This window comes from Oryctolagus cuniculus, chromosome 7 (assembly GCF_051225735.1).
Source record: "Oryctolagus cuniculus isolate XC-2025 breed Fujian yellow rabbit chromosome 7, ASM5122573v1, whole genome shotgun sequence".
NCBI lineage: Eukaryota > Metazoa > Chordata > Mammalia > Lagomorpha > Leporidae > Oryctolagus > Oryctolagus cuniculus.
In genome coordinates, this window is record NC_142873.1 from 43,203,934 (window position 1) to 43,226,587 (window position 22,654).

At 56.9% G+C, this 22,654-nt stretch overlaps 1 protein-coding gene across 2 annotated transcripts; it reads left to right on the forward strand.

Moving 5' to 3' along the window:
• The first annotated feature begins 160 nt into the window (after positions 1–160).
• On the forward strand, positions 161–17,831 carry UBQLN4 (ubiquilin 4). 2 transcript variants are annotated; one of them, XM_051858570.3, is made up of 11 exons: positions 161–402; positions 2,498–2,649; positions 2,983–3,200; positions 3,747–4,009; positions 5,433–5,591; positions 11,837–12,062; positions 13,032–13,171; positions 13,620–13,703; positions 13,826–13,941; positions 14,119–14,305; positions 16,243–17,831. In XM_051858570.3, exons 1-11 carry the CDS (start codon positions 295–297, stop codon positions 16,393–16,395), a joined length of 1,806 nt encoding a protein of 601 aa, XP_051714530.1. In that variant the 5' UTR covers positions 161–294; the 3' UTR covers positions 16,396–17,831. The 2 variants fall into 2 exon arrangements, 1 of the variants encoding a protein (XP_051714530.1); XR_016210572.1 differs by lacking the exon at positions 11,837–12,062 and having other exon boundaries at positions 211–402.
• The last annotated feature ends 4,823 nt before the right edge of the window (positions 17,832–22,654 follow it).

A 22,654-nucleotide genomic window follows, 5' to 3' on the forward strand; every position in this document is an offset into this window, starting at 1 on the left:
GCCCCCGCCGTGAAGGACACGCCCTCCGCGCCCAGAGGCCCTCGCCGCCCAGGCCGCGTCCCGGCGGCCGGACCCCAGGCCGGGCCCTGGGCGGACCCCGCTGCAGTGGCCCCCCCAGTCCGCCCGGGGCGCTGTGGCTGCGGCGGGTCCGGAGGGGGCGGCGGAGCCGCGGCGAGGGGAGGGGAGAGGGGAGTGTTGGAGGCGCCGAGCCGAGCCGGGCCGGCCGGCGGGCGGGGAGGAGGAGGAGGAGGAGGAGCCGGGCGGGCTGGCGGGCGGCCGGGTGGCGGCGGCGGCATGGCGGAGCCGAGCGGGGCCGAGACGAGGCCCCCGATTCGGGTCACCGTCAAGACCCCCAAGGACAAGGAGGAAATTGTGATCTGCGATCGAGCCTCGGTCAAGGAGGTAGTAGGGCTAGCGGCGGGCGGGGGGGAGCGGAGAGGGAGTGCGGAGGAGGGGGCTACGAAGAGACGGGGCGGGGGGCCTCCGTGACGGCCTGGCGTCCGGGACGGCCCCGGGGAGGAGGGCGGGGGCCGGCGGGGACTCGCGTGGGCAGGAGAGGCGGATATGGGGCGCCCTGCGCGGGCGGGTCTGGGGGAGTGTGGCGCGTGCTGGGGGGAGCGGGCTTTGCACTGGAGCCGGGGCTGGGGGCGTGGTGGAAGAGTGGGTAAGGGGACACCTTGCGCCGGCCCCCGGGAAGCACCCTGGGGCTGAGGGGAGTGTGCGCCCCTGGAACTGGCCGGGGTTCGAGGCGCCGAGGCGCAGTGGCGGCCCCGGCTAGGTGCTGGACCCGTAGAGCGGGTGGGGGGCAGGCGGAGAGCGCCCGCGTCTCCTGTGTGGCCCGGAGAACGCCCAGAGTCCGCCGAACGCAGGGCGCGGGGTGGGGTGGAGGATGTTCTCTGCCCTAGATCCTTCCTGCTCTTTAAGCCCGAGGTGGTCACACTTGGTTTTCAGCTCTTCTGAGATTTGCACAGTGTGCAGTAGGTGCTCCATAAGGTTTTGTTGAATGAGGGACTCTTGCCTGCGTTCGCCACCCCCCTGTAGTTGCTCCAGAATTTCACATAGGCGGGGCTTCAGGATGGGCCATCTGGTTGGAAGAGAGGGATTTGGAAGCTCCCTTTGCTTATTAGCAAGTGCGCCTTTTCTACTCGGAGTGTGCGCTGGGTTGGGTTGGGTTTTGCAGGGACTGAGAATTGAACTCTCCCAGCAGTATAAAATGACTGAATTCCAGAAGAGGGGTCCCTGCAAAGCTGACTTTGAAAACAGCTGGAATTGAGAGGCAAGAGTGTCTGGTCAAGACCTGAGTTCCAATCTGCCCAGGATGTTACCTTCCGTTTTCTGATCTTGAACACGGAGTTAATAATGAAAATACCGGACCATTAACTCGTGCCTGGTTCGTGCTCAGTGGCTGGACCTTGTTGTTGCTGTTGTTGAGAGAGCTGGAAGTCAGGAGAGGCGGGACGCTGGAGCGGGGAGAGGAGAAGGCTGAAGAAGCGCCAGGCCGTAGAAGGAGTTGATGGGGCAGTTGCTCAGTCTGGGGTACAGATAGCTGTGAGGGCTTCCTCGGGTGGGAGACTGGGATGGCGCTGAGAGAGGAGCCTCTGACTGGCTTATCTTCCTGGTTAAGAAAGAAGCTCCCTGGGAGGCAGCAGGCGGCAGCTCAAGTCCTTACCTCTCACATGGGAGATCTGGGTTGAGCTTCTGGCTCCTGGCTTCAGCCTAGCCCAGCCCCTGCTATTGCAAGCACTTGGGGGGTGAACCTGTGGCTGGGAGCTCTGTTTGCTCTGTTTGTCTCTCTCTCTCAAATAAGTAAACAAAACTTAAAGCAGGTAAGACACCTGTTGGGATGTCCACAGTCCATTTTGGAGTGCCTGGCCTGGCTCCATTGCCAATTCCAACTTCCTTCTCATGTGCACCCTGGAAAGCAGCAGGTGCTAACTCAGGTGGCTGGGTCCCTGCCACCCACCTGGGAGACCTGGATTGAGTTTCCAGCTCCCAGCTTCTGCCTGACCCAGCCCTGACTGTTGGGGACATTTGGGGAGTGAACCAGTGGCTGTCTGTCTCTGTCTTTCAAATAAATAAGATAAATAAACTAACGGGGTGGGGGGCTGCTTATCGAAGCTGGAGGGGTGGGGTTGAGACAGCAGAAGGGACTTCCCTTTGAAATCCTTGATGAGGAATCAGGGTTCCTGGTGAGAGGCGGGGGGTGGGGGGAGAAATAGAACTCCCATCTGCTAGTTCCGTCCCCAGATGCCCATGACAGCTGGGATTGGGCCAAGGCCAGGAGCCAGGAATTCAATCCAGGTTTCCCATCTGGGTGGCAGGAATCAAATTACTTAAGGCAGCCAGGGCCAGCGCCTCGCCTCCCCGGGTCTGCGTTTGTGGGAAGCTGGGATTGGGAGCCAGAGCCAGGAATGGAATTCAGGTGCTAGGATGGGAGCCACAGCCAGCTAAGCAGTAGGCTGAACGCCTGCCCCGCCCCCATGGCTCTGGCTCGCAGTTCAAAGAGGAGATCTCCCGGAGGTTCAAGGCCCAGCAGGAGCAGCTCGTCCTGATCTTCGCGGGCAAGATCCTCAAGGATGGAGACACGCTGAACCAGCACGGGATCAAGGACGGGCTCACTGTCCATCTGGTCATCAAGACCCCTCAGAAGTAAGTGAGGAGGGGTGCAGCCCGCTCCTGGGGCCCCCCCTTGAGCTGCTTTCTCAGCCATGCCCAACTCTCCCTAGAGGCCCTAAGCCCAGGCCCGGGCAGGGAGCTCCTGGCTGGATGTGGTCTCACCTCCAGGACCAGGGCCGCTGACTTCCCAGAATGCCAGAAGACAGGATCCCCGCTCCCTCCTTCCTTTGCCTGGGTTTGCTGAGCTGCGGCGGCCCCAGCGTCCACCTTGCTCAGGGGCTGCTCGGTGTAGCAGGTGACAGCTCACCTCAGCCAGCTCCGGGGAGCTTTGTGGTACCGCTGGGATCCTCCCTTCTCTGTCCTCAGGGCTCAAGATCCAGGCGCTGCCACTGCGTCTTCCCCCTGCACACCTGACCCCGCCTCGGCGCCCTCCACCACACCTGCTTCACCTGCCACGCCCGCCCAGCCCTCCACCTCGGGCAGTGCCGCCTCGGATGCTGGCAGTGGAAGCCGGAGAAGCAGTGGGGGGGGTCCCTCCCCAGGGGCTGGGGAGGGGCCCCCCAGTGCTACTGCCTCCATACTCTGTAAGCCCCGAGGGAGGAGAGCACAGTCTCGCTGGGGGCCGGGGAGTGGGGAGAGCCAAGAGGAAGGAAAAACGTGGCTCCTGCGCCTGGTCTGATGGGGGACGGGGACTCCTGGACGTAAGGGTCTAGGTGTTGCTGCATGAGCCAAGCCGGCAAGGAAGGCAATCTGTGAGGGCTTCCCAGAGGAGGGGAGCGTGGTTAAGTGTTAGGAGTGGAGGGAGAAATGGGCCTGGGCCTGTGGAAACCCTGGGTGAGGAGAGTGGAGACCATGTGAGCCGGGGGAAAAGGTGGATCCCACCATAGCCACATGGGGAGCCTTGCGCCCCTCATGCGGCCGGCCATTGCTGGTTGCCTTCTCCCCGCCCAGTTCTGTGCTCGGCTCATGGCTGCTGTCACAGGTCTGGGTCTTTGCCGGCAGCATGTTAGGGCCGGGGCTGTGAGAGTCGTTGGAAGAGGAAGGTGTGAGAAGCAGGTGGGCCCATGGATCTGGCTGTGAGCGGAGGGCGGGCTCTTGCCGTAGACCGTGACGCTGCGCCCTCTCCACAGCTGGCTTTGGGGGCATCCTGGGGCTGGGCAGCCTGGGCCTGGGCTCTGCCAACTTCATGGAGCTGCAGCAGCAGATGCAGAGACAGCTCATGTCCAACCCCGAGATGCTGTCCCAGATCATGGAGAACCCGCTGGTGCAGGATATGATGTCCAACCCCGACCTGATGCGTCACATGATCATGGCCAACCCCCAGATGCAGCAGCTGATGGAGCGCAACCCCGAGATCAGCCACATGCTCAACAACCCGGAGCTCATGAGGCAGGTGGGTTCCACGGGGGTGCCCCCCCATTTGTTTGTCTTTCCTTGGCCGCTGGGCTTTGAACCCTGGAGGTACAGTGATGAGAAGACACAGGCCTAACTCTTCAGAGAAAGCTCTTGGTTACTTTTCTCTTAGGCCTCCGAAGGGAAGTGGGGCCGTAAATAAGCAGGCGTGTTGCAGTGGGGTCGGTGTTATCCTAGGGAGCGTCCCAGGCTGCCCTGTGAGCAGAGACCAGGGCTGCTGACCCTGCTCTGAGGCTTGGGGGAGGCCTGAGAGAAGGGGTCACCAAGCTGAGACCCAAAGGAAGAAGGAGAGGAAGAGTATGGGGGCCCAAGGGCAGCTCGTGGGAAGGCCTGGGAGTGACAGGTGGCTGGGCTGGCCCAGTGGGGACGGGAGACCCGGGAGGCTGTTGTGGCGTCGGGCTAGGGGAGCTCTGGCCCGTGGTCCAGTCTACCAGGGGCCAGGGATAGAGCACCCAGCAGAACTGCGGACAGCAGGGTGGGACTTGGCAGAAAGGAACTCGGACACGAGCGAGTGTTCTCAGGTGTTTTGTCCGCCGTCTGGTCACGGGATAGAGACTTAGTGAATGAGAGGACAGGAGTTGCGAGTCCTGTGAGGCTGGCTACAGGTGACTGTCACGGCTTCTTAGGAGAGGTGTGTGGAACAAGTTTGAGAAGGAGGAACGGGAAGGAAGGCTGAGCTGGATGGGGACAAGAACCCTAACCCTAACCCTAACCCTTATTTGCCCTGTGCCAAATGCCCCTGTAGTTGACCCAGCCTTAGTGAATGGGAGCCACTGGCCGCGGAGAAGAAGGGTTCTGTCCTGCCGAAGGCCTGGCCGTGGGGGTTAGAGGGTGACGGTAGCAGTATGCCAGCCCCAATCTTCTCTCCTCGATTTATGATCATTTACCAGGAGTCACAGTAGGGCCTGGATCAGACAGACGGACCTGACCTTGAAAGCTGTCCCCACCCCCACCAGGCCCTGTGTCCTGGGGCAGCACTCAGCCTGTTTGCTCACTTGTCCGATAGGGACAGAGATACCCATCTGGGGTGCTTAGGTGACTTGAATTCCACAGATTCTCAGCCTCTTCCCCTCCCCGCCCCGTCTCTGTTCCTTCTTAACTCAGTCTCCTTGTGCTCCCAGACACCCAGGGGCTCCCCAGGCCTGAGGGACAGAAGCCACTGCCTTCACCCCACCTGGGATCGTTGCCCTACACTGGAAAGAGCGAGGCACAATACCCGCGGGGAGGCAGCCCAGGTTACAGCAGGGGAAGGAGGCCCAGTGCACACTGCTGGCTGCCACTGTGGGGCAGTTCTGGGCCCTGGGGCCTGGTCCTGACACAGAGCCCGCCCTCAGGGCCTGCCGTGTTCCCAGCTAGGTGCTCCTCTGGTTCCAGGGCCCATGCTGTCTCTCTCCCTTCACCAGACAATGGAACTTGCTCGGAATCCAGCCATGATGCAAGAGATGATGCGGAACCAGGACCGGGCCCTGAGCAACCTCGAGAGCATCCCTGGAGGGTACAATGCCCTCCGCCGCATGTACACGGACATCCAGGAGCCCATGTTCAGTGCTGCCCGGGAACAGGTGGGGCTGGGGGCTGGGCAGCGGGAAGGGCTGTCTGGGTTCAGGGTTCCTTGCCCCCGACCCAGGCATGCCTGGGGTGCAGTAGGCGCCTCCTTCCTTCACCAACCCCGGGAAGGCTGGGCCTGGGCTTGAAGGCAGTTCTCAGTAGCGCGTAGCCAGGAATGGTCCCACTACTTGTCATTGGCTTGGGGGGGGGTGGAACGCAGCAGGGAGCCCTGGGAAAGTGGGTGGGGCACAGTGTCCGAGGGACATGACGTTATTCTGGAAAACTCCTTACTCTAAGGGCTCAAAGGTTACGGGGCAGACCTGGGGTCAAACGGCAACCCTAGTACAGCGTGTCTCAGGTGTGATCCATGGGGAGCTTGTTAAGAATGACTGAGCTACAGAATGGATCCGTTTCTGAGGTTGGGGCTAGAATGAAGCATGTGAGAGTGTTTTATAAATTCTCTCCCCAGACACAAAAAGTATAGATAAAAATATAACACTGTCTTGTGTCCATATTGCCCTTACGGAGTTGCCATATATAATTGCAGTGCCTTTCTTGTTTTTCTCTTAAAATTTCCATTTACATTAAAGACATACATCGATATATTTCAAAATTGAAACTTTATGCAAAATAAAAGGGTTTTCCAAAAGTATGGGAAGGTATACAAGCTTTAAAAAGTATGCAAAGGGAATCTTTCTTTCTTTTTTTTTTATTTGAAAGGCAGAGCATCAGAGAGGCGGGGGGGGGGGTGTGTGGAGAGAGATCTTCTATCCACTGATTCACTGCCCAAATGGCTGCAAAAACCAGGGCTAGGCCTAAGCCAGGGGCCAGGAGCTCCATCTGGGTCTCCCACGTGGGTGCAGGGCCCGAGCACTTGGGCCTCCTCCACTGCCTTCCCAGGTGTGTTAGCAGGGAAGCGGAGCAGCCGGACTCTGATGGGGATAACTGTTCACAGGCAGTGACGGCGCTCGCTGTACCTTGACACCAGCCCCACGGGGGGGATCCTTCCACTTCTGTCTTCTAGCCACCTCCTTCCTTCCCCAACAGTGACCAGCGTGCGTGTTTTATATGTTTTCCTGGACATACACAGTATTTGTAAATGAGACTTTAAGTAGAGTTGTAGCCTCCATCTACCCCTCCCCATCCTGTCCTCTGTCGAGGTGACCACTTCCCTGAAGTTGGTATGAGGAGACTTCCAGAAGCTCATGGAAAAATGGAATTAAAAGATACGCGTCAGGGCGGGCATTTAGCCTAGCATTTAAGGTGCCCACATTGCGCACCAGGAACCGTGTTTAATCCCTGGCTCTGGCTCCCGACTCCAGCTTCCTGCTAAGGTACATCCTGGGAGGCAGCAGTGATGGCTGAAGCTGTTGGGTCCCTGCCACTCGGGTGGGAGACCGGGATTGAGTTCCTGGCTCCCAGCTTCTGCCCACCCCAGCCCTGGCCACTGTAGATGTTTGAGGAATAAAACAATGAGGTAAGGGCTGTGTGTGTGTGTGCGTGTGTGTGTGTGTTTCTATTGCCACCTCTCAAACAGTTTAAAGGATGAGTTTCTTTTGGTGCAAAAATTTCAAATCTATGCATAGTTTTTTTTTTTCCCCTAATGCACATTTTGCATAATCCAAATTTTAGAAGGGTGTTGGGTATCTGGTCCAGTGGAGTAAGCCACCACCTGGGACACCACTTCCCATAGCAGAGTGCCTGGAATCAAGTCCCACTCCTACTTCTGCTTCTGCGCCGGCCTTCTCTTAATGCATCTGGGAGGCAGCAGATTATGGCTCCAGTTGAGTCCCTGCCACCCGACGGAGCTCCTTGGCTGACTGCTGTGGGCATTTGGGGAGTGAACCAGAAGCAAGAGAGAGAACGCCCATCTGTTGGCTCACTCCTCCAATGCCCACAACAGCCAGGTGGACAAAGCCAGAGAGCCAGCAGCAGGGAACTTAATCTGGGGTTTGCATGTGGTGGCAGGGACCCAGTCCCTTGCACCATCAGCACTGACTTCCGGGGTGTGCGCTGGCAGGAAGCTGGAGTCAGGTCCGAACCTCGGGCACTCCAGTATGGGGTACAAGTGCTACCGCAAACTTGTCTGGTTGTTTCTGTACTTTATGTGTAAGATTGACTTACTTGTTTGAAAGGCAGAGTGACAGAGAGAAGGGGAGAGACAGACAGATCTTCCATTAGCTGGTTCATTCCTTAGATGCCTGGGAAAGCTGGGGCTGGGCCAGGTCAAAGCCAGGAGCCAGGAGCTCCATTCAGGTCTCCCACATGGGTGGTAGGGACCCAAGTACTAAGACCGTCACCTGCTGCCTCCCTAGGCACATTAGCCGGGGCTGGATTGCAAACGGAGGAGCTGGGAGTTGGAGCACTGCTCATATGGAGAACAGCGTAATGGCAGGAAATCACACCTAGGAATGTACAGCTCGATGAATTAACAGCCAGTGCCCCCGTGTGGGGTGAGTGTTCCCCTTTTTCCTTGTGGAAAGAAACACACAGTGTATGCCAGGGGCCTGTGCTTCCTGGCTGTGTACTGCCCAGCGCGGAGTGCCACAGATGAGTGTCTGTCCCCTGCCCTGCTTGTCAGTCCCTACAGTAAGCCATGTTGTCTTCGTGGAGTCTTGCTCTGTGGCAGAGTGAATCCCTCGCCTTAGCTTCAACATCGTCTTGGTTGTTCTTGGCATTGCTCTTTCAGATTTTAGAGACTGCTTGTCGGGATTGGTTATGAATTTTCAAAGGAATTTATTTATTTAAAATTTTATTTGGGTACTGCATGCTTCTGGTTTCAAAACAAAACAAAACCCATCAAACAGGGACTGGTGTGGTGGTTTAGCAGCTTAGGCCTTCACTTGTGATATGGGTTCCAGTCTAGCTCCCTGCTAATGTGCCTAGGGCAGCACACAGTGGAAGATGGCCCAAGTGCTTGGGCCCCTGCTACCCATATGGGAACCCTGGATGAAGTTCTCAGTTCCTGGCTTCAGCCTGGCCCAGCTCTCACCATTGTAGCTATTTGGGGAGTGAACCAGCGGATGGAAGATCTCTTTCTCTGTCTTTCCCTATCTCTCTGCCTTTAAAATAAATCTAAAAAAAGGCCGGCGCCGTGGCTCAATAGGTTAATCCTCCACCTTGCGGCGCCGGCACACCGGGTTCTAGTCCCGGTCGGGGCGCCGGATTCTGTCCCGGTTGCCCAGTGGATGGAAGACCTGTCTCTGTCTCTCCCTCTCTCTAACTCTACCTCTCAAATAAAGAAATAAATAAAATCGGCCGGCGCCGCAGCTCACTAGGCTAATCCTCCACCTAGTGGTGCCGGCACACTGGGTTCTAGTCCCGGTCGGGGCGCCGGATTCTGTCCCGGTTGCCCCTCTTCCAGGCCAGCCCTCTGCTGTGGCCAGGGAGTGCAGTGGAGGATGGCCCAGGTGCTTGGGCCCTGCACCCCATGGGAGACCAGGAAAAGCACCTGGCTCCTGGCTCCTGCCATCGGATCAGCGCGGTGCGCCGGCTGCAGCGGCGGCCTATGGAGGGTGAACCAACAGCAAAAGGAAGACCTTTCTCTGTCTCTCTCTCTCACTGTCCACTCTGCCTGTCAAAAATAAAAAAAAAAAAAAAAAAAAAAAAAACCTTGAGAAAGGTTTGTAACAAGAACCCCAGCTAATTCTGATGCACACGAAGGTGTAAGAACCACTGGTTTGTGAAAAGAACGTGGCATTTGGCACCAATGGACCTGGTTGAAATACCTGCTCCATCATTTTCTAGTGGTATGATTTTAAAAGAATTAAGTAACCCATCCGAGTCTTAGCTTCCTCATTCTCAAAATGTTGGTAGTGTAGCATAGAGGGGCTTGTAGTCTTTGCGATCTCAGGACACCCCCCCCCCCCAAACACACACTTTGTTTTTAATTAATTTTGTTACTTGAAAGGCGGAATGACAGAGATCTTCTGTCTGCTGGTTCACTCCCCAGATGGTCACAACAGCCAGGGTTAGGCCAGGTTGAAGCCAAGAACCAGGAAGTCCATCAGGGTCTACCACGTGGATGGCCCGGGTCCAAGCCCTTGGGCCGTCTTCTGCTGCCTTCCCAGGCACATTAGCAGGAAGCTGGATTGGAAGTAGAATAGCTGAAGCTTAAACCAGTGCTCTGATATGGGATCCTGACTTCGCAAGTGGTGGCTTAATTCACTGCACCACAACAGGAGACCCTCAGGACTCCTTTATATTCTTTAAAGCTGTGGATGGTGGCCAGCATTGTGGCATAGCAGGTTAAGCCTTTGCCTGGCACCCCAGCATCCCATATGGGTGCCAGTTCTAGTCCTGGCTGCTCTACTTCTGATCCAACTCCCTGCTATTGCTCCTGGGAAAGCAGCAGAAGATGACCCAAGTGCTTGGGGCCCTGCACCCAAGTGGGAGATCCAGAAGAAGCTCTGGACTCCTGACTCTGGCCTGGCTCAGCCCCAGCCGTCGTGCCCATTTGGGGAGTGAACCAGTAGATGGGAGTGCGCTCTCTCTCTCTCTCTCTCCCCCCTCCCTCCCTCCTTCTCTCTCCCTCTCCTCTCTCTGAAATTCTGCCTTTCAAATAAATAAAAAATAAATCTTAAAAAAAGTTGTGGATGACCCTAAAAAGCTTTTGATTTTGTGGGTTTTATCTATTGATATTCACAATATCAGAAATTAAAATGGAGGAATTTAAAGAAATATTTAAATCACTTAAAAACAATAATCCATTACAAATTAACAAATACAATTCTTTTGGAAGATAACTTTACCCTTCAAAGCAAACCAAACTTTACAGGGGAGAATGGCCTTGTTTTGCATTTTTGCAGTGGGCAGCTGGTGCCTCAGGTCCGTACTCGGTCCACTGCGGCGTCACACGTTACTGTAACCTTTGGAACCTCCCCTCCCACTGTGTCCTCGTGAGAGAACATGGGTGAGAAAGGCCAACTAGCATCTTAGAATTAGGGATGCAGTTGTAAACCTCCGGGTGTCCCAGGACCACACTCTGAGAACCAGTGCATTGGAGAGGTTTTATCCACGTTAGATGAAATGAGTCAGGCGCATAGTGGGTGCTCAATACATGCTGGCCCTTATCACTAAAGGTGGTTCAAGAGCAGAACTTTAGCCCTTAGGGTGTACCTGGAAGAAGAGGGCCCAGAAGCATGTTCCCAGAGCAGGAAATGAGACTGAGCGTGGTGCTCAGCCCCTGGCCTGGAGCCTGTTATCTGAACACACATCTGGCAAGCCAGGCAGGCAGCCTCAGCGCAGAGGAGGCAAGCCCATGCCAGCTCTGGCCCCTTGGCCCCCTTTGAATAAACAGGAAACGTGACTGGGCATGAGACCTTACGATGTCGAGGAGCTGAGGCCGCCCTCACCTTTCCTGCCTGGGTCAGGACCACTGGCAGCTCCCCTGGGAGTGGCTCCGGGCCCTGAGAGATGTGAGCAAGGGGATGAGGCCTGGGACAGAGCTCTGTGCTGGCTCTGACTCCAGAGGGCGCTGGTTCAGGAGTTGTGGCTAGGCAGCACCATCCGACAGATGCAGACCGGAGGTGGCCCTGGGGGTCTCAGCGAGGAGCCTGGTGTAGGGGGTACAGGGGAAGCCAAGGCTTGTGCAGCTGAAGCAGCCCTTGTGAGCCCTTGTGGGCTTGGGTAGGGGGAAGGGGAAGACCTTGGGTGGCATACCCAGCTGGAGGTGTGCTCCACTAGGGGGCACTGTTGCAGCATTCCGGGAGAGAAGAGAATGACACTTCCGGGACCTGGGCGTGACAAGCAGAGGGTTCAGGGACATTGGGGTTGGACCGAGGTGGCTCGGGGAGGCAAGTGGAGGCAGATCAGGGGTGAAGTAGAGAGCCAGGTCGGGGAGCCCGCTCCCATCAAGCTGGAAGTGACTTATTGGGCACCTACTAGTGTCAGGCTGAGGGTGCAAAGATAAACCCTTGAGAACTGTGGGAAGCAAGTCTCCCCCACACCACGGGAAGGGCATGCAGAGTGCTGGGGGCCACAGGAGGCGTCTAGAGACCAGGGAGTTAGAGCCAGCGGGGGAGTGTCCGGTTTCCCGAGGGTTCGCCCATGCAGTCAGTGATCCTCGGGCAGCTCCCGGCATGCGAGGCGAGCGAGTGGGGAGCTGGCAGTGGTGAGGGCGGATACCAGCCAGGACTTCCAGGCCATAGATCTGTGCCTTTCCTGAGGGAGGGAAGCTGTTAGGTGAGAGGAGAAGAAGGGCCTGGCCCTTGTCCTGCTTTGTTTGCGTCCCTAACCCAAAACCTTTCCCTCCTCCCAGTTTGGCAACAACCCCTTCTCTTCCCTGGCCGGGAACTCCGACAGCTCGTCCTCCCAGCCTCTGCGGACTGAGAATCGAGAGCCCCTCCCTAACCCCTGGAGCCCCTCGCCCCCCACCTCCCAGGCCCCCGGGTCCGGTGGGGAGGGCAGCGGAGGATCGGGGACCAGCCAGGTGCACCCGACAGTCTCGAACCCCTTTGGGATCAATGCGGCTAGCCTGGGGTCAGGTATGTCGTGGGGTGGAAGGAGCTTAGTGGGGTCTCCAGGGCAGCCCTGTGCCCCAGGACTGATGGGGGTACACACTGCTGCAGGATATTGAAGGCAGAGGTGAGACTGTGTGGGAGCTACTGAGAGGGCTCTGCAGCCTGGGGGTGTGGCCCACGCAGAGGGGAGGGTTGGCTCTGGCCATGTCCTGATACCCCCGAAAATGACCCAAGTAGTGACTGCTGAGTGAACCAGGCCCTGCCTCCCAAGCTCCATCCATACCTTTGGTTCTGGCCAGTGTAGTGGGTCAGACTGGAGGGTACAGGCTGGAGAGGAGTCAGGCAGACCTGCAGACTGGCACATGTGAGGCTGGGGGAGAGGGACACGCAGGGCTGCCAGGTACAGAAGTGCAGGTTGTGCACTGCACACCCCTGGGGAGGATGCGCCATTCATCTGGCTGAAGACCGTGCACGTAGCCCGGAGAGTATCTCTGGTCAATACCCTGAATTCTCTGTTTGCTTCTGTTTCCTTATTTATGAAATAAGGACTGGAAATTTGATTGTGGCTTTAACATTGGGCTCTGGAGCTTCCCTGGGATGGGAGAGAACCAAATGGGAGAGACTCCAGGCTTCGTGTGCCAGCTCCAGCCAGACCGTTGGCATACATGGCTTCTGAGTGAGAGGGTCCCTGCCGCTAACACGAGTCTGAAGCCCGTGGGCCTGGGGGTGTGGTTAATCAGCCTCTAGCCCAGGCATCCTCTGGGCTTGTGGCAGGAGTAGTCCAGGGGCCCGGGTCCAGCCACTTTCTACGCGGCCTTTCCTGGACGGAGTAGACAGGAGCGGGGCCAGGGCAGGGCAGGCTAGGATGATCTCAGAGCCATGCCACACCACGTGGGGGCCCGTTTGTCATTGCCTTTTTGTGACCTCTGGGTCTCCGAGGTTTCCATCTGGACTCCTTCCCCTGTTGTGTTCTGTGCGCCCTCCTCGTGCCAGGGATGTTCAACAGCCCGGAGATGCAGGCCCTGCTGCAGCAGATCTCCGAGAACCCCCAGCTGATGCACACGGTGATCTCGGCCCCCTACATGCGCAGTATGATGCAGACGTTGGCCCAGAACCCCGACTTTGCCGCCCAGGTATCAAGCTGGCGCGGGGGCAGGGTGGGCAGGCACGGAGCTGAGTTCTCTCTGGGCCGGGGCAGGACGCTCTTAGGATGGAGCCAAACCCCCTGGGTCTGTCTCCCAAGCTCCCTAGCCGACGTGTTCCATAACGGGGCCCCCCACTTCGTCACCTGAAGAGGGGTGAGCTTGTACATGGCAAGTGCGGGGCGGCTGGTGTGGCACAGTCACGGTCACGACCGCTCTTGTCCCTGTCATCGTCAGCCTGCCTCCTGGTACTCTCCCGTGCCCAGGGTATAGTTCCATGTCCTCTTCCTGTCCCACTTAGGCCTCTGGGATACGTTGAGGTCCTTGGGAAAAGCTGGCCAGATTTGCTGCAGTGGTCTGGGGTGCTGGGGAGTCTGAGGCTGTGGGGGATTCTTAGGGCGCGAAGGCCAGGCCTCCCCCGCCACTCTCGCCCTGGCAGATGATGGTGAACGTGCCGCTCTTCGCGGGGAACCCCCAGCTGCAGGAGCAGCTCCGCCTGCAGCTGCCCGTCTTCCTGCAGCAGGTGAGCGAGCGCCTGCAGGGGTGGAGGTGGAGGGCAAGGGGTGGCGCCTGAAGGTAGGGGCAGAGCTTGGCTTCAGGCTGCCACCTCCTCTCCTTCGCCTTTCTCTGCTTGCGTCCCACCAGATGCAGAACCCGGAGTCGCTGTCCATCCTCACCAACCCCCGCGCCATGCAGGCCTTGCTGCAGATCCAGCAGGGGCTGCAGACCTTGCAGACCGAGGCCCCCGGGCTGGTACCCAGGTGAGGGAGGGGGCAGGCGAGCAGCGGGGCCGGCTCCTCCTCCCCTGCAGCCGCCCTCTCTGCCGCTCGCAGCGCAACCTCCATGTCCCGAGGTTCTGCTTTGCTGTCCCCTCCACCTGCGTTTCCTTCTGGCTCTCGTGAACGCCACCTCCCATTCTTGGGCCCTCCTGCCTGCAGCCTTGGCTCCTTCGGGATGTCCCGGACGGCAGCACCTGCCGCGGGCAGCAACGCCGGGACCGCGCCTGAGGCCCCCACCTCCTCGCCTGCCCCGCCGGCCACGTCTTCTCCAACGGGGGCTTCCAGTGCCCAGCAGCAGCTCATGCAGCAGATGATCCAGCTCTTGGCAGGAAGTGGAAACTCACAGGTGCACAGGGGCCGTGGGGGTTGGTGCAGGCGTTGAGTGGTGTGGGGGTGGGCAGCAGGGCAGCTTTGGGGTCAGCCAGACCTGCCGTTAGGTCCTGCTCTGCTGCATACTAGCCCAGGCTGGGGATGGATCCTCTGTGTGTCCACGGCGGGCCGAGGGAGGGGACGGGAACAGCACCTCCCACAGGTGGGTACAGCAGGGGCTCACTGTCATCTTCCTCACGACAACCCGGGGGAGGCTGCTGTTTTTCTGTTACTGTCTGCTCGCCAGTGCGGAGGACAGAGGCCCCGGGGGTTGCGTGTCTTGCTCATTTCCATAGCTAGTAGGCCAGGGAGCCAAGACACACCCAGGCCTTGTAGCTCCGGAATCCACACCGTGGCCACCGTGTCACCGCGGCTCCTGCTGTCAGAGGACTCAGGCAGCCTGCCCCTCTGAGACTGCAGAGAAGGCTGCTGGGAGGTGGGCTGGCGGGAGCCCTGAGCCACAAACTTGAGGCCAGGGGCTTGTACCAGGAGGAAGAGTGACGACCTTGGTGGGCCTCCCCGCTCTCCGCTGGCCTCCATGTCTCATCTGTGTGTAGCCGGCTCTGTGGGAGGCAGGGCGAGGCCCGATCCCGGGTGAGTTCCGAGGACAGCAGTGAGACGCCATGTGCAGCGGCTGGCAGAGGCTTTTGTCGGCAGTCAGGGGGCCGTGGCAGCCGAGCGCTGTGACCGGGGCGAGTCCTTCCTCTCCCTAGGTGACAACTGACTTATCTACCCCGGTGGACTGTGACTGCTCCTGCTGGCTCTCAGAGGCTTTTTTATTTTTTTTTTTAAGATTGATTTATTTATTTGAAAGTTATATAGAGAGAGATCTCGCACATGCTGGTTCACTCCCCAAATGGCTGCAACAGTCGGGACTGGGCCAGGCTGAAGCCAGGAGCCAGGAACTGAACTCCATTCGGGTCCTCCACGTGGGTGGCAGGGGCCCAGGGTCTTCGGCCATGTTCTGCTGCTTTCCACGGCTCATTAGCAGGGAGCTGGATCGGAAGCAGAGCAGCCGGGACTTGAACCAGGGCACATGAGGGATGCCAGCATTGCAAGTGGTGGCTTAATCCCCTGTGCCACAACACCAGCCCCTCGTGGTGTCTTTTGTTCATGATCTAAGCGAGTGCTTCCAAAAAACATTTCCAGGAGGTACCCATCGGTGTGTCAAAAATGGAAAACCTTCCCTTGTGTAAGTCCCTGTGCTCACTGATCAGCTAAACACAATGAAGCAGCTTTTACTTTCCTCGGCCTCAACCGTGACCATGGCCGCGTCCCCGAAGGGTTATTTTAGCATGCGTCTTGTTTGAGCCCAGAGCATTTGGCTTTGGGAACGCCGGCTGACATCTCCCGAGTGTCCATGGGGAACAGTTAGGAAAATGAGCTGGTGCAGGCCTATCAGTTAACTTTGAAAAAAATTTTTTTTTCTAAGATTTATTTTATTTATTTGGAAGGCAGACTGACAGGGAGAGACAGAGAGGGAAAGAGATCTTCCACTCACTCACTGGTTTGCTCTCTAAATGACCACAACAGCCGGAGTTGGGCCAGGCTGAAGCCAGGAGCCTGGAACTCCATGTGGGTCTCCCATGTGGATGGCTGGGGCCCAGGTACTCGGACCGTCCTCCACTGCTTTCCCAGGAGCATTAGCAGGGAACCAGATGGGCAGCAGAGCAGCCAGGACTCAGCACCGGCCCGCTGTGTGGGATGCCCGCGTCACAGGCGGCGGCTTCCCCGTGAGCTGTCAAGGCCCTTCCCCACGTTGTTATTCCCGTTCTGCTGCCTTGGGACCTGGACTCCTCCACTCCCACCCCACCCCGCGCCCCTGGCTGACTCAGAGGACTTAGAGACCTGCTGGTCTTAAAGACCCTTTGGGGCTGGTCCTGTGCCCCCTTCACAAGGCCTTGTCTCCTCCAGGTACAGACGCCAGAGGTGAGGTTTCAGCAGCAACTGGAGCAGCTCAACTCCATGGGCTTCATCAACCGGGAAGCCAACCTGCAGGCGCTGATCGCCACCGGAGGGGACATCAACGCGGCCATCGAGAGGCTCCTGGGGTCCCAGCTCTCCTAATCCCCCAGCCCTGCCTCCACGCCGGCGTCCGGGTCTCTGTCCTCCCCGCCCCCTGCAGCTTGTCCCCTCTTCTTCTCCCCTGTCCTCTGCAGACAGCAGGGCGACTTTGGAGGCAGGGGCCCCAACCCCGTAGCTCTGTCTCCACCTCCAGCAGAGCCGTTGAGAGCGTCTCCCAGTGGGGCCGATCGGCCCTACCTCTTACCCCACACCGCCTTCTGTGGCCTGCCACCTTCTCCAGAGGCGCGGAGGCGAGGAGGACCCGACCCCCTGGTGCACGGGAACAGTCTTCCATCAGTCCCTCTGGGGTCTGCCTCGTCTCACGTTCACTCGCTCTCTTCCCCCCCGCTCCGCCCCGCCTCTCCCAGCCAGTGCTAGAATCTCCCTCTGAAGGCTAGAGCCGGCCAGCTGGGCCGTGACTCTCCTCCTCCACCCCATCCCAGTCACTTCCTCACCCGGCACTTTCATGGGCTCCACTGGGCCTCCAGGGAGGCGAGGAGCATGCCTGGTCTCCCTGTCTGAAGGGGGAGACCAGATGGAGCCCTCTTGGACCAGACAGTCCAAGCCCTCCCAAGCTCTGCAGCGGTCCCTTAGAGACTGGCGGAGCAGGGGATGAGGGCTTTGGTTTTTGGAGGAAGGGAATGGGCACCGCCTGTGGAGGGCTGCAAGCTGGAATGCGCGTGGAGGAGGAGACGCAGTGAGAGCGGTGGCTAGGAGGTCAGGCCTGCGCCTGGCAGGAAGGCAGGGGAGGTGCTGTTGGGGTTTGAATGGAAAGTGGGGTTCCTGAAGCTCAGCAGTGAGACGAAAGGGGTAGGATGGGTTCCATTTCCCCAAACACGTCACACACACACACACTTCCACGAACCCAGCACCTGCTCCTGTCCACACCCCACACACAGTGACGGGGATTGCAGTCTCAGAGGGCTGCTTTGTTGGCTTCTGGTTCGGAGCTCTGTCCCAGAGAGAAGTGTGCGAGAGGGCCAGGCTACCTGCAGGAACGCCAGGTCCCTTGGGCTCTGGGTGTTGGGAAACCCAAAGGTAGTATACGGGCCCCTCCTGGAGCTGTCGGGGCTGTGCCCAGCACCCTACCACCCCCACTGTTTGAGAGGCGAAGTGGAGGGGTGCCCCCTCCCAAGCCACTGGCCTTTGGCATCTGGGTCCCCGCCCTTTGAGTTCCGCACTGTTTCTCTCCAGGCGGGAAAGCTGTATTTGAGGAAGGAGTGGGGAGGGTGGCGGCGATGCCTTGGAGCTGGAATTGGACATTTCTCTACTGCGGCACAGCCAGGGCTCCTGCCACCTCCCGCTCGGCACGCCCCATGGCTGAGAACGTGGAGGCGAGAGGGAACCAGACTCGGCTCCAAGTGGGAAAGGGGCAGCCCGCTTTCCCTGCCTGCCCCCACACTGGACTTTGTAAATAAATGGTGTGGTCTTTGTTGTGAGTGGGCCTTGCTGTTTGTTTTCTGCTCTAGAGGACCTGAGGGTGGACCGCTTTCTGCCGTGACGGCGCCAGTGGGGACCTGGAAGACTGGCGTGGGGTGCAGCCATGTGGGTGTAAAAATCAGCGAAGGCTTAGGGGTGTCGGGGATGCGTGGGTAGGGGTGGGGAGCGCCGACTGCTCCCATTCCCTGTGGCTAGGCCATCTCCTGCCAGGTCTCGCTTCCCTGGGGGTCAGGATGGGGAGTATAGGGACGAAGGCTGGGCCATTTCCTCTACCCTCTAACCATTTGGCAAGACTGCCCTCTTTTCCCTCAAAAGCGTAAAATAAAGCAAACCCTTGCAGGGGCTGGTGTTACAACAAGTGACCTGAGCTGCACCTGTGACATCAGCATCCCGTACAAGTGCTAGTTTGAGTCCTGGATGCCCCACTTTCAATCCAGCTCCCTGCTAATGGCCTGGGAAAGCAGCAGAGGACGGCTCAAGTCCTTGGGCCCCTGAACCCATGTGGGAGACCTAGAAGAAGCTTCTGGCTCTTGGCATCAGCCTAGCCCAGCCCTGGCCATTGCAGCCATTTGGGAAGAAAACCAATAGATGGAAGATTTTGTGTGTGTGTGTGTGTGAGTGTAACTCTGCCTTTCAAATAAATAAAAGCTTTAATAAAAAGAGGCAAAGTATTGAAATCCAGGGACAGCTAGATTAACCCCAGTGAACATCTAGCACTTGAACTAGCACCCCAAAGTGTAAATTGGGGGTCCCAGCCTAACCTCCCACCTTTCTGGTCCAGAAATGCTCATTCAACTTGGAGTAAGGCAGAAGGAACTGCACATTAGTGCTGTATTCGGTCAAAGTGGTTTCCCGCGGGTGCACTGCTAACTCCTGGGACCGGACGATTAACTCGAGGTTGGTAGTGGGAGCCCAGCTACTCCCTGTTGGAGTGAGAATTTACAGATAAGCAAGAGAGTCAGCTAAAATGATGCATGTAGGAAGGGATTTGAGCTGGAGGCATCAATGTGAACTCATGTTTAGGTTAATATAGAAATTTACATACAGGAATATTTATACACATCTGTGGGCTGGTGTGGACACACAGATGCTCCCTTCCTTGGCCAGTCTGGAAGAAGTGACACCTAGTGGTCATCTAGTGCCCAGTCTTGGTTTCTAACATTCTCCAATAAAAAGAACCAAGACTTGAAAAAACGGCTGGAAGTAGGGCTAGGGCAGGAGACACACGAGATGCACTTGGAGCATTTTATAAGAAAAGAAGGAGGGGGCTGGCACTGTGGTATAGCGGGTAAAGCCGCTGCCTGCAGTGCCGGCATCCCATTTGGGCACCAGTTCGAGTCCTGGCTGCTCCACTTCCAATCTAGCTCTCTGCTATGGCCCGGGAAAGCATTGGAAGATGGCCCAAGTCCCAAGACCTGGAGTAAACTCCTGGCTCCTGGCTTCGGATTGGTGCAGCTCCAGCCATTGCAGCCATCTGGGGAGTGAATCAGCGGATGGAAGACCTCTCTCTCTCTTTCTCCCTCTCCTCTCTCCGTATAACTCTGACTTTCAAATAAATAAATAAATAAATAAAAGTGATGCTGCACTGGCAGCATCAGCATCACCTGGGATCTTAAAAAAAAGAAAAAGAAGGGTGAGTTTTTAACAATAGCAGCAACAACAGACAGTGAGGGGAGCACATCAAAGGAACAAAGGACCCGACAGCTGGCAATGGCCACAGCCATAGCAATTTTTTTTTTTTTTTTTTTTTTTGACAGGCAGAATGGACAGTGAGAGAGAGACAGAGAGAAAGGTTTTCTTTTTGCCGTTGGTTCACCCTCCAATGGCCGCCACGGCCGGCGCACCGCGCTGATCCGATGGCAGGAGCCAGGTGCTTTTCCTGGTCTCCCATGGGGTGCAGGGCCCAAGCACCTGGGCCATCCTCCACTGCACTCCCGGGCCACAGCAGAGAGCTGGCCTGGAAGAGGGGCAACCGGGACAGAATCCGGCGCCCTGACCGGGACTAGAACCCTGTGTGCCGGCGCCGCAAGGCGGAGGATTAGCCTAGTAAGCCGCGGCGCCAGCCAGCCATAGCAATTTAAAGAACAAAACAAAATGGTGCTGCTGATCCAATCTAAGATATGTGATTTTCATACATACATGAAGCATTTATAAACATTAAATCTATACCTGGAAGACAACAGATCTGATTTTTTTTTTCTCCTACTTGAAAGGCAGAGCAAGCAAGAAAGAGAGCTTCCATCCACTGTTTAATTCCCCAAATGCTTGCGACAGCTGGGGCTGGGCAGGCTGAAGCCAGCAGCCAGGAGCCCCATCCAGGTCTCCTGTGTGGGCGGCATCTGCTGCCTCCCAGGATGCGTTAACAGGAAGCTGGACTGACAGCAGAGGAGCTGGGACCTAACTGGTGTTCTAAAATGGGAAGCGGCCGTTCCAAGGGGTGGCGTCGCCAGCTGTGCCACAACCCCTGCCTCTCAATGAATTTTAAAGGAAAAAAAAATCTAGTGCGATCTCTAATCACAATGCAGTTTTCTAGAACTCAGCACAAAATCATTGTGGACAATAAGGAAATACATAACCAAGCAAACCATAGGTCAAAAAGAAATGGCAGGGGCCGGCGCTGTGGCGCAGCGGGTTAACGCCCTGGCCTGAAGTACCGGCATCCCATATGGGTGATGGTTCTAGTCCTGGCTGCTCCACTTCCCATCCAGCTCTCTGCCATGGCCTGGGAAAGCAGTGGAAGATGGCCCAAGTCCTTGAGCCCCTGCACCCACATGGGAGACCCAGAGGAAACTCCTGGCTCCTGGCTTCTGATCGGCGCAGCCCCGGCTGTTGCAGCCAGTTGGGGAGTGAATCATCGGAGGGAAGACCTCTCTCTCTCTCTGCCTCTCCTCTCTCTGTGTAACTCTGATTTCAAACAAATAAATAAATCTTAAAAAAAAAAAAAAAAAGGAAGAAAGAAATGGCAGCGGGGCTGGCTCTGTGGTGCAGCAGCAGGTTAACTCACTGGACACCTGTGTCCCACATTAGAGTACCTGGGTTCAATTCCTGGCTCTGGCTCCTGGTTCCAGCTTCCTGCCAGCACAAACTCTGGGCAGCAGCAGGGGTGGCTCAAGTAATTGGGTCCCTGTCCTCCATATGGGAGCCACGTACTGAGCTCCTAGCTCCAGCACCCAGCTGTTGAAGGCATCTGGGGAGTGACCCAGTGAATAGGATCTCTGTCTCTTTGCCTTTCAAATAAATATAAATTAATTAACTAAAATTAAAAGGAAACCAAGGGGCCAGCGCTGTGGCTCACTTGGTTAATCCTCTGCCTGCGGTGCCAGCATCCCATATGGGCACCAGGTTCTAGTCCCAGTCACTCCTCTTCCAGTCCAGCTCTCTGCTGTGGCCTGGGAAGGCAGTGGAGGATGGCCCAAGTGCTTGGGCCTGCACCCGCATGGGAGACCAGGATAAGTACCTGGCTCCTGCCTTCGGATCAGCGCGGTGCACCGGCCATAGCGGCCATTTAGGGAATGAACCAATGGAAGGAAGATCTTTAGTCCCTCTTAGGGTTCCTGGCTTTGAGTCTCAGCTCTGCTGTTGATCCCAGCTTCCTGCTCATGCGCATCCTGGGAGGGAGCAGGTGGTGGCTGAAGTAGTTGGCTCCTTTCCATTCCCTTGGGAGGCCTGCATTGCACTACCGGCTTTGGCCTTGTCCAGTTCCCACTGTTGTAGCATTTGAGAAGTGAACCAGCAGGTGCAAGATCTGTCTCTCTGCCTTTCCAATAAATAAATTAAATTTTAAAAACCTTTTAATAGCTGGTATAACAGGGGCCAGCGCTGGGGCCACAGTGCTGGCCTCTGAAGTTGTGTTTTTGTTTTTTTTTTTGTTTTGTTTTGGTTTTTTTTAAGATTTATTTTATTTATTTGAAAGAGTTACAGAGGGAGAGGTCTTCCATCTGCTGGTTCACTCCCCATTTGGCCACAATGGCTGGAGCTGCGCTGATCCAAAGCCAGGGGCCAGGAGCTTCTTCCAGGTCTCCTATGCGGGTGCAGGGGTCCAAGGACTTGGGCCATCTTCTACTGCTTTCCCAGGCCATAGCAGAGAGCTGGATCAGAAGTGGAGCAGCTGGGACTCAAACCAGTGCCCCTATGGGATGTTGACGCTGCAAACCGGGGGGCTTTAACCTGCTGAGCCACAGCGCCAGCCTCCTGAAGAATTTTTTTTAAAAAGAGGAAAAATAAACCTAAGTAACGTAGAAAGCTGGGGCCAGCGCTGCACAGTATGTCAAGCTGCTGCTTGTGATGCCATCATCCTGTATCAAAGTGCTGGTTCGAGTCCCAGCTGCTCTGCTTCCGATCCAGCTTCCTGCTAATGTGCCTGGGAAAGCAGCAGAAGATGGCCCAAGTACCTGGGCCCCTGCACTCACATGGGAGACCCAGAAGGAGCTCCTGGCTCCTGGCTCCTGGCTTCAGCCTGGCCCAACCCCAGCTGTTGCAGGCATTTGGAGAGTGAACCAGTGGATGGAAGATCTTTCTCTTTTTCTCTGTCTCTCTCTCTCTGTCTGTCTCTGTAATTCTGCCTTTCAAATACATGAATAAATCATTTAAAAATAAGGAAAATGCAAAAACATGCAAATCAAGGAAGTGATGAACACACAGGACACCAGGGGACTTTGTGACTGGACAGGAGGGTGCTAGGGCGGTACTGGGGTACCGACCACGCTGCGTTTTTGATCTGGCCAGTGGTTAGCCAAATCTTTTAAACTGAGCATTTACTTACTGCACGTGCATTTTGAAGTCATCTTTGATTTACAGAAAAATTGCAAAAATAGTACAGATC

Coding starts and splice junctions, on each gene's coding strand:
- UBQLN4 (XM_051858570.3), top strand. CDS start 295: ATGGCGGAGCCGAGCGGGGCCGAGACGAGGCCCCCGATTCGGGTCACC. Junction 403..2,497: donor ATCGAGCCTCGGTCAAGGAG/GTAGTAGGGCTA, acceptor TCTGGCTCGCAG/TTCAAAGAGGAGATCTCCCG. Junction 14,306..16,242: donor CAGGAAGTGGAAACTCACAG/GTGCACAGGGGC, acceptor TGTCTCCTCCAG/GTACAGACGCCAGAGGTGAG.